General features: G+C 57.3%; 3 protein-coding genes across 6 annotated transcripts; all 3 read right to left on the bottom strand.

The window, feature by feature from the left end:
* Positions 1–125: 125 nt before the first annotated feature.
* Positions 126–2,163, bottom strand: CTRL (chymotrypsin like). 2 transcript variants are annotated; one of them, XM_032326359.1, is made up of 7 exons: positions 2,084–2,163; positions 1,345–1,448; positions 1,174–1,253; positions 975–1,056; positions 638–818; positions 419–552; positions 126–341 (listed from the first exon to the last, which is right to left on the bottom strand). In XM_032326359.1, the coding sequence occupies exons 1-7, from the start codon at positions 2,142–2,144 to the stop codon at positions 180–182; spliced, it is 804 nt and encodes a 267-aa protein (XP_032182250.1). In that variant the 5' UTR covers positions 2,145–2,163; the 3' UTR covers positions 126–179. The 2 variants fall into 2 exon arrangements, with proteins under 2 accessions (XP_032182250.1, XP_032182249.1); XM_032326358.1 differs by having other exon boundaries at positions 126–552.
* A 1,878-nt stretch (positions 2,164–4,041) lies between these two features.
* PSMB10 (proteasome 20S subunit beta 10) lies at positions 4,042–6,602 on the bottom strand. Of its 2 annotated transcripts, XM_032326360.1 has the most exons (8): positions 6,418–6,599; positions 6,124–6,211; positions 5,938–6,035; positions 5,692–5,832; positions 5,295–5,410; positions 5,126–5,184; positions 4,339–4,490; positions 4,042–4,212 (listed from the first exon to the last, which is right to left on the bottom strand). In XM_032326360.1, the coding sequence occupies exons 1-8, from the start codon at positions 6,471–6,473 to the stop codon at positions 4,101–4,103; spliced, it is 822 nt and encodes a 273-aa protein (XP_032182251.1). In that variant the 5' UTR covers positions 6,474–6,599; the 3' UTR covers positions 4,042–4,100. The 2 variants fall into 2 exon arrangements, with proteins under 2 accessions (XP_032182251.1, XP_032182252.1); XM_032326361.1 differs by lacking the exon at positions 4,339–4,490 and having other exon boundaries at positions 6,418–6,602.
* Positions 6,603–8,366: 1,764 nt separating this feature from the next.
* Positions 8,367–11,717, bottom strand: LCAT (lecithin-cholesterol acyltransferase). Of its 2 annotated transcripts, XM_032326356.1 has the most exons (6): positions 11,457–11,717; positions 10,601–10,757; positions 10,408–10,523; positions 10,222–10,317; positions 9,913–10,137; positions 8,367–8,962 (listed from the first exon to the last, which is right to left on the bottom strand). In XM_032326356.1, exons 1-6 carry the CDS (start codon positions 11,608–11,610, stop codon positions 8,388–8,390), a joined length of 1,323 nt encoding a protein of 440 aa, XP_032182247.1. In that variant the 5' UTR covers positions 11,611–11,717; the 3' UTR covers positions 8,367–8,387. The 2 variants fall into 2 exon arrangements, with proteins under 2 accessions (XP_032182247.1, XP_032182245.1); XM_032326354.1 differs by having other exon boundaries at positions 10,222–10,523.
* Positions 11,718–11,779: the final 62 nt, after the last annotated feature.

Below are 11,779 nucleotides of genomic sequence, written 5' to 3' on the forward strand. Positions count from 1 at the left end.
CCTGGGCATGGCTACGCTAGGAAGATCCGAGTCAACACCTGCCATGCCAGAAGTCAAAGTCCCAAGTGGGAAGAGGGACTCCCAAAAGCCCTCCTTTCCCTTGAAAGGACAGGAAGGCACAAGAGGACAGAGCACGGGGTCTTTATTGGATTGAGATGGGGAGAGGACCTGTGGCCGGCTCAGTTGGAGGCTACGACCTGGTTGATCCAGTTGCTGAACTTACTAACCCGAGTGTATATGGCAGGCTGGCGCACATTGCAGTTGCTGGTGCCCCAGGAGACGACGCCAATAAGCACCCATGTGTTCCCCTTCTGGCAGACCAGAGGGCCTCCGGAGTCTCCCTGAGGAGGGAGAGGAAAGCAGTCAGCATGGGGGTCAGGGGGTGCCCCAGGGCAGTGCAGAGGGTGCTGATGCTCACCTGGCACGAGGAGGCCCCTGCGCCGCCCGCACAGATCATGGAGTCAGTGATGCGTGAGCCCCAGTACTGCCGGCATTGATTCACGGTGACCAGGGGCAGGGCCACCTGCTGCAGGCGTGCTGGAGTTGTATTGCCTGGGGGCCAGAGGGAATGGTGAGGCCCTGGATGACTGCTTCCCACCCTGGCCCTGTCACCCAGATCTTTGGCCCAAGTTCCTACCCACGCCGCTGAGACGTCCCCAGCCAGTGGTGGCACACTTGAGGCCTGCAGGCAGTGCCTCATTGGAGGAGGCCACGCAGACTGGTGAGATGCGTTTTGTGTACTGGGCTGGGGCGGCGAGCTTCAGTAGAGTCAGGTCATTGTTGAGGGTGTTGGGGTTCCAGGAAGGGTGTGTGATGGCCTGTGGAGCCAGGGAGGATGGTCATGGGCATAGGCCCCCCATGGTTGATGGTTGCTGAGGAGGCTAGCCTAGGGCCTGCCCTGAATTCCTCATCCCCAGAGCCCCCCATCTCCCCCAGCCACTCTTTCTTTCCATGTCTTTAGCCTAGATACTCACCTTTGAGATGGACAGAACCTGCAAAGGCTCCGCACCGGATGATCGGTCGTACTCACCCAGGACAACAACGTGGCGGCCAGGGCTGCAGTGAGAAGGGGGTTGGGCAGCCGCAGGGAGGGCAGAGTGACAAGAGAGGGGCATGCAGGTGAAGGAGGTGGGGAGAGGTGGGCTCCGGGGCAGGTAAAGTGGGAGTACTCACCTGACATTGCAGTGGGCAGCAGTGACCACCCAGGACTGGCTGATGAGGGAACCTCCGCAGAAGTGGAAGCCACTTCTGTCCTGGGGTCAGGGGTCAGAAGTGGGGGTGGGCTCAGGCTGCATCTAGGCATGAAGAACCTGGTACCCTGCCCCACCCCCGGGGTCCATGTACCTGCAGGGACACCTGCCAGGGCCAGGAGCCTGGCACTGCGTTCTCCCCGTTGACAATCCTCTGGCTGGAGCTCAGTACTGGCTTGATAGCAGGAACTCCGCAGCCTGGCCATTGGGCTGGTGAGGACCTGCTTCCCACACCCCCACACCCCCACCCAGCTCTCCCCACCTCCTCCTGGGTGCCCCCAGGCTCTGGCCCTCAGAGGTCCAAATTGAGAGGGCTCATTACCCCTTCTCACCCTGAGCACCTCTAGGTATCTTGGTTACCTATGTCCTTACCTCTGTCTAATTCACCTCCAGATTCTATCCGTCCTCTAACCTCTCTCCACCCTTACTTCCCATTGCTCCCCAGATTCACTCTCACCCTCCAACTCAGGGCATTTTTCTCCCTGACCCCTGGGATAGTCTCCTCCCTGGCTTCGCCACCTGCTCCAGGACTCAACAGCCAGAGGCTTCTCCCTAAACTACATGTCCAACCTTCACTTCTCAGCTTCCTAAACCCTCCCTGGCTCCTAGCTCTGGCCTAATCTTGTCCCATTTGTGAAACCAGCCCCTGGCCACCTCTTGCCCCCACCACCCCAACCCTGGCACTTCCTTTTTCCTTTACCGACTCTGTCCACCTAATTCCCTTCCAGCCAGCCCAGCCCCTTCCCCTAGCCCCTGGGCAGGAAGCCTGGGGCTGGTTTTGGAAGCTTGGTTGCTTTAGGGCTGGTCATCAGGGCTAGTCCAGGCTCACTCACCCCAGGAGGAGCCGAGGACCAGGCTAAGGGTCAGACTGAGCAGCAACATTGTGGCAGGCATGAGGTTGAGAGCTGGGCCTACATTTATGGTTCTCCTCGTCCTTGGGCAAAAGTCCCAGGCCTGAGGCCAAGCCAGGTGTGTGGGCTCAGCCCCCTCCCATGTTCTGGTCAGGAGGAGGGTCTCTAGGTCAAGGTCTTGGATTCAGGCCTGGACTTTATCAGACAGAGACCAGGTGTGAGGCTCTCATGTCCACCCCCCAAAGCCTGGTCTCTAATTGGTTCCCTGAACCACCTAACATCCCAAGCATTGAGTGTTAAATAGCAAGGACTTGTGGTTAAGTTAGGTCTGTGTGGACTACATGGTGGCTGGGATCAGCGAAGTTTCTTAGGGCTGTCAGGGCACCAGACTCAGAGAAGCCTGCTCAGCACCCAGGGGTGTTCCTGATGGGTGGAGGGAATGTCCAGCTGTGCCAGCTGTGCTGTGGAGGGCCAGGGCCATGCGGCCAGGACAGGGGTTCTGGCAGGTCACAAATCTCATAGCATCTCAGTGATTTCTCCCCAACTTGGAACAGGAGTCAGTTTGTCCAAAGAGATGGTGACTCTTCCATCAGCACATAGTACGTTTGGACCCAAACCTTCACCTGGCTCCAAAGCCCACACTCCTATTGAGGAGACGACACCTGGTAGGGGCCTGGCACACAGGAGGGTAAGGTGTGAGCACTTGGTGACTGGCTGACCCTGGATGGGGGTTATGGGTCCCAGGGTGACAGCTTCCAGGCCTTGGGGTTCCTGTGGGCAAGTTCTTGGTGTCCACAGCCCAGCTGTTGTCGAGTTCTAGGCTGAGCCTGCACTAAGGAAGAGAAGACAGCCCCGTGTGCAAAGCTGCAATAGGTAAGTTGGCTGGGCTCCTAGAGGTGTGGGGGGCACCAACTGACTCTAAGTAGTGTCATTTTTTGGACTCTCATCAAAAAAATAAGATGCGCAAAAAAAAAAAAAGACACGCTAATGGTTGAACAGAGGAATGGAGGGATGGAAGTGTGATCAAGCAAATATAACAATAATAACTGTAAAGTCGATTGTGGGTATAGAGGTGTTCAGTGCAATTCAGCTTCTATGTTTAAAAATCTTCATAATAAAATATTGGGGGGGGGGAACACAGTCAGGGGTCCAGGGATGTCCAGCTCAGAGCAGACCCTCCCCAGGGGTTGGCAGACTCTAACAGTTCCGAAGCTCCAGTGGCGTCAACTGTTCTCTCTGAGGGCACGATCTCCTGCCAGCACATAGCCTTTGGGCTGGCCCTCAGGGGGCACTCAGCAAAGGTCTGCTGGATAAATGTGTCATGTCATCTCTCTCTGCATAAGCCCTGTGATCCATCAGCCTAGCAAACTCGGGAGACCTCCGCCCCCTGCCGCCTCTTTCACAGATCAGCACGTCCAAATAGAAGCCCTTAGGATGGGCCTGGTCATGGGAGCGGTTGCACAGGTAAAGGTGTTGCAGGGGTGAGGAGTGTTCTGTAAGAACTTGCCCTAGGAGTCTGGGAGCAGCTCCTCTATCAGCCTTAAGGGCTAACTCAGTGGAGTCCATGCAGTCTCCTTGACTGAGAGGTGTGGGCTTTGCTGTGGGACACTGATGAGCCACGGAAAGGGGGCAGTGTGGGGGGCCTTCTGGGTTTTACAACAGTCCTCAGTAGACTAGAGGGCAAGAGCAAGGCACTGGAGTGGTAGGGGGAACTGTATAGTTTGGAGAGTCAGGAAGGGGCCTTCCACCTTGAGCTGCAGTGCTTGCCAGGGCTGGAGTTCTGGAGGAATAGATGCCTATGGCGATGGGTAAAGGGCACCTGTAAGGCCAGGCCCTGGAACGATGCAGGGAGTGGCCCCTGCAGGTGTACATGAGCCACAGTGTCTGGATGGCTGCTTGTCCCCCCCTCCACCCAGGAACAACACAACCAAGCGTTCAGGTGTTTTTGTATTTCCTGGGTTTATTTCTCTTCGTTCCAAGCCCTAAGCATCATCCTACTTCATTCTACCTCCATGGCCTGCACGGTTTCCTCAAGCAGTTCCAGGGTCAGTGGCTTCACTGTCCTGGACAGGACAGCTGTGGTCCCAGGGGCAAAGCGGTACTGGCTGGGCCTGCAAGAGGGAAGGGATGGGCTCTCAACTTGGGCCCATCATGTGGCCTGTCCTCTTCTTGCAGCCCCCTATCTCCCCTGCTACTGCCCCTCCTCCCTAGTGGTCCCCCATCTCCCATGCTCCCACCTCTCTATGGGCTTTGTGGGTGAGCTTAATGTTCTCAGAAGCTTGGCGCCGGTCTCCATTATCACACATGCATCCACACTGCCTCCAGAGCCCAGGTCACCCAGGATCCCTGCAGTGATGGCTTCCACTAGCAGCTCCTGGGCGGCCTCCAGCTGTGATGATAATGTGTGCGTGAGGCCTGATGGACTCTTTCAGGCTATAGCCTAGAGGTTTTGTTCATCTCAAAGCCAGAGTATTTAGCAATTGCTCATATCCAGACTTCTATGTTTCCCTGTTCCCATCCACCCCAAGCTCCCTTGCCCTGGTCTCTGCCTCCCTTTCTAGAGATGCTGTGTTCCCAGTGCACCACTTCACAAACTCCTCTGAGTCACTTACACTTGTGGTTCTGCTTCCAGTGCTGTCTACCCAACCAATGTGGTCTTGGTCCCCAGTCTATCAGCTCATTGCTTTTTCCGTTCTGGGCCTTAGACACCTCTGAAGCAACACAGGGCATCCACTTTCATCCCAACCCAAACAAAATCCAGACTCCAGACCCCACTTGCCCGTTCCCTCCTCCCTCAGCTTCAAAGGGTCCTGAGCTTTGACTTCCCCAAGCGGTCCAAACTTTGGCACTGTTGGAATAGCACTTCACTCTGACTCCACTGTCCCCTCAGTCTCCACTCAGTCGTCACCTCCTCTAAGAAGCCTTCCCTGACCTCTAGACTAGGCCAGGATACCTCTGTGTTACCCTAGCTTCCACGTGCCCTTCCCATCGGTGAACGCGTAGTGGGGGACAGGTGTTGCTCACCTTCATGTTCGCCTGGAACCGATCCTCCAGTACCGCCAGAGCAGCATCCTGGCCGGAACCTGCAAGTAGGAGGGGCATCGGAGGTCAGTCGTGGCCTTCGCGTCGCCGGATGAACAGGAGGCCAGGGTCGCCCGGCTGGGATTCGTGGGGAGGGGGAGGAAGAGCTCACCCAGGGCTGCGAAGGGCAGACGGCTGTAAGAGCCGTGGGGGTGCACGCTGTAGAGCTGCGGTCCGGTGAAGTCTACTCCGCCCACTATCAGCGACGCGCCCACGTGGCCCCGGTACCTTTTCAAGGGGTGGGCGTGGTCAGCTCCAAGCACCGCGCTCCTGGTCCCGCCCCTCTGTGACACCGGCCGGGACCCGAGCCCCGCCCGTTCCTGCGCTCTGGCGCCCGGGTCCTAACATAGCTCCTTCCGGTTGCCGGGCTCCTCTTAGGTCAGCCTTTTCCGGTCTCCGGGGCTCTCGCAACCCCGCCCTTCGTCCTGTCCCACCTCCTCCCCGTCCCACCCTTCCTACCACGGTCACTCCTCAGGGTCATCATCTTAGCACCCCCCCGCCCCCAGCACCGGAAGAGCGTCTGGCGCAGAACGCGCGTGACTGTGGCCACGCGAGGCTCGCGGCCCGTGGACAGGGCGTGTAGCTCCATGTTGGACGCCGCCAGCCGCGTCGTCATTTCGGCGTCCGCGGCTACTCCAGCCCCACAGCAGCTGAGAAGGAAGGGAGGATCGGTGTGGGTGGGGCTAGGACCTGTGGGGACCCGGGATGGGAACGAGGGGGCGGTTCTTTGGGGGAATGGGTTGGGGATTTCTCACTAGATTTTGGGGGCGATGAAGTGGATCTTCTCGCAGTTCTTGTCCATCACAACCGAATCGCTAGTGGCCCGCGTGTCCGCGCCCAGAATGACCCCGTCCTGGGGAGGGAGAGGGTCTGCTGGCTCAGTGCCTGTCCGATCCCCCAGGAGACCCTTCTGATCCCCCCAGTCCCACGCCCCTGCTCACTTGGAACACAAGGCCCGCGATGGTGGTTCCGGTCTTGTGTGGATGAGGGATCCGGAGGCCCGGGAGGATTCGTTCTAAGGATGCATTTCTGGAAACGGAGTGGAGTGGCCCAGGTTGAGGTGCCTCTTCACATCCTCCAACTCTGTCCTAGACTCCCTCATCTCTAGGGATGGGAGCCTGGGAACCCAATTGGCCCAACACACTCTGCCACCTCTCCACCCCCACCCGAATAAAGGCCTTAGGGCTTCCACTCCCAGAAGTCCCTCCTCTCGCCCCAGCCACCACCCCCATCACCTCTGGCAGTTCTCGAAGGAGAAGCCCCTTCGGGGCTCTAACTCTGGCTTCAGCATCTCTAGGTGGGCAGGGTGGTCTGCGGGTTGGAGGGCTATGGGCGACGAGCGCAAAAGGCCAAAGCCAGGTCCTCCGTCAGGCACCCTCCTAGCCGGTCTGACCTTCTCGCTTTCGCTTTCACCTTTTCCTCAGAGCCTGGCTGGTGCCTTCCTCATCTTCTCTTTCACTTTCACCTTCACCACTGCTCCTGGGCAGCTTGGCAAAGGGGAGAGGTCCTTGCCTGGTTTTCCAGCCTGCTTCCTAGTCCTCTGAACGGAGGGACAAATGCCTCTGGCCCTTGTTCAGCAGCTCCTCACCCTTCCACCCTGAGCCCCTAGCTTTGCCTGCCCATATCCCAACTCTAACCTCAAGTCCTTCAGCACTAAGGTGTCACACTGGCCAGGTTTCTCTTACTGGCCTCCCAGCAGCATCAAGCGTGGCCGCCTTTTGTCCTTTGGCATCCTCTTTCTCTCAGCTCTTTTGTTGCCTTTGCCTCCTTCCTGAAACCTGGAACCTGAAACACCAAAGCTCAGTCCTCCACCATGTTGACACTGATTCTTCCAGCTTCCCTATCTCAGGTGCTGTCTTCCCTCTCACTAGAGGGGTCCTGTGGGGCCGTCCATCTAGTGGCCTGGAGGCATGCTGGGCTCTGCCCATGGACAAGCCTTATTTGACTTCCCAAATGACCCTTCATCTGTCCACATTTTTCTCCTAACTACCGCTTTAGTCTCAGCTAGCATCCTCTCTCTCCTGGACACTGCACGGCCCTCTCTGGCTTCCCCAAGCTTCCTGCCCCTGAGCCCCCACCCCAGGCTACCCTTTACCTTGCAGAGAAGGGACTCTTCCTAGATTGCAAATCTGGTTACAGTTTTCCCCTGGTTAACACTTCAGCAAGTGCATATTGCTCCTAGGCTCAAAGCCAAGTCTTTATAGTAGCCCACATTTCCCTTCTCACCCCATATGATCTCAGAATAGGCACCAGCTCCTCTAGGAAGCCTTCCGTGACCCACAAGACTCAGGCCCTTGGTGCTCCCTAAATTGTTCTCGCAGACCACTTAGCTTCATTAATTAAACCTTCATTAGAGAAATGATCTGATTAGTCACTGTCTCTCCCCCAGATTCTAAACTTATGTACTTCTGTCACCCACTAAGCATTCAAAGGGTCCTGTCTAGGGAGGCACCTGGGTGGTGGCTCAGTCGGTTGAGTGTCTGACTCATGATTTTAGTTCAGGTCATGATTTCATGGTTTGTGGGGTCGAACCCTGCGGGGGCTCCATGCTCAGAGGGGTTCTGAGATTCTATCCCACTCCTTTGCCTCTCTCTCTCTCTCAAACAAATATATTTTTTTAAGATTTTATTTATTTGACAGAGAAAGATCACAAGTAGGCAGAAAGGCAGGCAGAGAGAGAGAGAGGAGGAAGCAGGCTCCCTGTGGAGCAGAGAGCCTGATGCGGGACTTGATCTGAGGACCCTGAGATCATGACCTGAGCCAAAGGCAGAGGCTTAACCCAATGAGCCACCCTGGCGCCCCTCTCAGAAACAAATCTTTAAAAAAAAAAAAAAAAAAGGCCCTGTCTAGAGGTGGGATCCACCTGCCCTTTGGGGAGTGGGTGGGTGGGACAGCTTACTTCTTCTCTGCCCTGCACCGTTGCCTCTAGGTGCCCCCATTGCACAGCTATGTCTGCAGCTTCCTCCAGTCCCCTGATCCCAGAGCAGAGGCAATGTACATAAACAGCTCAACCAGGAGAGTGGGAAGCTATACATCTCAGGGTTCCCAATTCAATACCACGCTTCTCCAAAGTCCATCTTGCCCTTACCTTCCACAAAGCACCAGGCCTAGGGCTGTTGCTCAGCGAAGCCTGGTGCGTGGACACTAGTGCCTCCTCCTGAACCCACAAGTTACAGGTCAAAGCTCAGAGAGCAAAAGAAGGTCTTTATTTGGGGGGCGGAGGCCCTGGGCTGGCAGCTGGGGGCACAGGGGTGCTACGTCGGTAGGTACCCAGTAGGATGGCATTGATGTGCTCCAAAGTCTGGTTACTGAAGACCATGTTGAGGTGCTGTGTCCCGTGCAGAGGCAGCAGGTGCACAGGCTGGGGCTGGCGGCTCTGCCAGCGGGCACACAGCTCAGTGCTGCGTGTGGCCACAGTGTCATCACCATCTTCATAGAGTATCCCTACAGGGTCTGTGTAGGGAAAGCCGTGGTCAAAGATGTAGGTGCGGGGTGTGGGCAGGCCCACGCCATATAGACAGTATACTTCCACGCCAGGTGCTGGGAGGCCTGCCAGTAGGTCACGTGACTGGAGCCACATGTACCAGCCTTCCTCAAAGTGCACGTCTGCAAAGAAGCGCTGGAAGTCATGGCCTGTGTAGTTGACTCTGGGTGTGGAAATGAACACATGGTCTTCAGGCCATGCCTCGCTAGAGGGAAACATCCAGGGGGAAGTCGTTGTTATACGCTGTTCCTCTCTCAGCTTGATGCTGGACATGATTGGGATGCCCTGGTTGTCACCTGTGAACACAAAGCCAGGTGGGTCAGGGAGCCTGGCTACCTCCGGCCCACAGCTTGCCTCCCAGCCCATTTCAGCTGGACGCTCAGTCTTGTCCCTGCCCAATTCCAACACTGCCTCCAAGCCACAAACTCTGAGCATGCCAGCATTCAGTGGGTGTTCAGTGTGTGCTTATTAAATGAGAATCCCTGATGGCACGTGGGGCAGAGCTGTAGAGCCCCAAAAGGAGGGAGAAGTTGGTTTCTGGAATATGGGTATATATGTGTGTAGATGAGAGGTTGGTTCTCCCTCAGCCAAGTGTCTGGTGGCTGCTGTGGACTGAGGCTACTCGGGGTCAGAGCCATGTTATTGAAGAATCAAATCAGACTGAGTCTCTGTTTGGCCCTTATTGATGGAGTCTGATGAGTGTTTTCCTCAGCAGATCAATGAGCTACTGGAGGGAAGGTCAAGTCTGGCTGTGCCCAGCATATAGTCAGTGCTCAACAGGTGACAGCTGTGTCAGTTCTCAGGGAAGGGCAGAGGGGCTTCCAGGGACTGGCCCTGCCTTTGGCAGATCTGTTCTCAGTAAGCAGATCTCTGGAAAACGGGCTCCTGGAACCAGAAGCCTGCCGAAATCCGAGTGGGCAGGCCCTGAGACTACAAGGAACAGACCTAGGTCCATGTGTCAGATTGATGGGGTTCACTTCCTCTCTTCCTCTCCATTTACTTTCCTTTTGTCACTGAAACACCAGATCACCAAAACAGACTTCTGGCAGGAGCTACCAGGCCAGGCCAGGCTTACTGCTCTCAAGGGGCCAGTGACAGGGGCCAGGCCTCAGGAGTGGTAAATAACACCCCCCACCCCCAGCCTGGCCATGTGAGCAAAAGCAGGAGTGAGGGCAGGCCCGTGGTCAGCTTCATCCCCCTTCACCCCAGGCCCCTCATTAACACGGGTGGTCTGAGGCCCTCTCACCTGAGGCCAAGACCAGCATGGGCTTGATGGAGCCCCCCCAGGGAGCCCCAAGAGAGATGAATCCATCGATGAAGCGGTCCTTCCAGGCCTGGGGCTGGCGCAGCAAGAAATAGAGCAAGTGCAGGCAACCAAGGCTGTGACCAATGAGGAAGACAGGCTTCCCATAGGCAGCGTGCATCTCCTCCACCAGCCCGGCGAGCTTCCGGTAGTATTCCTCCTGCTGGCCTGCAGCGGAGTGGGGTGGGGGGTCAGGGCAGTGAGGGGTCAGGGCCCACCTGCCCCAAGCCCACTGTCTACAGAGACACTCACTGGGCTCCAGCCGCCAGTCGTAGGGGGCAGCGCGTACCGTCTCATCCCGCACATACCCATTGTTGACCAGATTTTGCACCAGCGTGTGCATGTAACCTGTGGGGAAGGCAGTGGCATTGGAGGCTCTGGTCACGGCTCCTGTGGGCTGGCCATGGCCGCAGCCCACCCTTTCCCCAGTAAACACACCTGCCAGCTTGTTGTTGTCCAGGTACTCAACAGAGTAGGTCTTCCCGAAGCCGGGGACACGGATCTGTACACCAGGGGCATTGGACACGCGCCCAGAGCTGCGGTTGTAGACAACCCTGGGGGCGTTGGGACATTCAGCCCACCAGCAGCCAAGGGGCTGAGCGTGGGGGCCGGCAGAGGGGAGGGCACGTACCTGGTATTATCAATCCAGCAGTCCACCCCAAGGGGTAGGAACATATTGAGATCCAGCCAGATGGTGAAGAAATCCTCTGTCTTGCGGTAGCACATCCAGTTCACCACATCTGGTTTATCCAGCTTGGCTTCCAGCTGATTCCCCAGGCAGCCAGGCACTGTGGGTACTAGCCTTCATTCTGAATTCTTTGGATTCCTCCCCTGTGCTCCTCTCCCCACTCCCCTCCCTTCTCCCCCCCCCAATCAGGCTGTGTGACCAGCTCCGCCCCTCCGTCTCCCACACCCTCAACCTCCAGGAACTAAGGACTTGATCCTTTCCTTTAACACCCCCACCCCAACCCCCCAGCAGCCTAGAGCCCAGGTTCTCCTCAGGCGTGGAAGGTCCAGGGGCCAAGGCCACTAGCCCCGGTCTACAAAAGGCAAACACCTACCCTGGCCTCTCCATTAATGCCGAAGTCCAAGGTGAGAACAAATAGGTATGGGGGAGTGGGGGCTGGGCCTAGGAGAAGGAGGCAGGCCTTGATGGGCCTCTTCTGATTTCCTGGGTTGGGCATCTTGTCTTTGCTGGGATGGGGGCTGAGTGGCTATAGCTGACCACAGCTTGTAATACCCAGGCCAAGCCCTCAGGCTCACCCGCCCCCAACTCCACTGGCCTGGGGTAGATAGCTGAGAGGCGCAGAACAGTGTGGTGGGGGAAGGGGTTCATTTCTTTGCAGAAGCCTTTGGACCCTCAAACACAGGCAGGTATGAGGCAAATGCAGGGGCAGAAGGGCCTTGGCAGGGTCTGCTACCGGGGGGCTGGGGCCCAGGCTCCCTGAGGTCTGGCCTGGTGCATCAGGGGCCTGACGGGGGCTTACCGAGGATGACGGGCCGTGTGTGGTTATTGAGCTCAGCCTTGGGCGTGGTGTGCGGGGGGAACAGCACATTGAAAAGCCAGAAAGGGGTGGCAGGGGGGAGCAGCAGCCCCAGCAGCAGCAGCCCCCACTGCCATGGGGAGCCCGGCGGCCCCATTCCAGCCCTAGTGCCTATTGCCCAGTGAAGCAGTCCTGGGCTGGCCTTATCTGGAGTGGGGGTGGGAGGGGCCCTAAGGCCAGTGGGAGGGACAGCCTGGCCAATGGGGGTGGCCAGAGATTGCCGGAAAGGGGCATAGCCTCAGGGAGCCAGCTCTGGGCCTGATTTC

Source organism: Mustela erminea, chromosome 19, assembly GCF_009829155.1.
Source record: "Mustela erminea isolate mMusErm1 chromosome 19, mMusErm1.Pri, whole genome shotgun sequence".
In the NCBI taxonomy this organism is placed as follows: domain Eukaryota; kingdom Metazoa; phylum Chordata; class Mammalia; order Carnivora; family Mustelidae; genus Mustela; species Mustela erminea.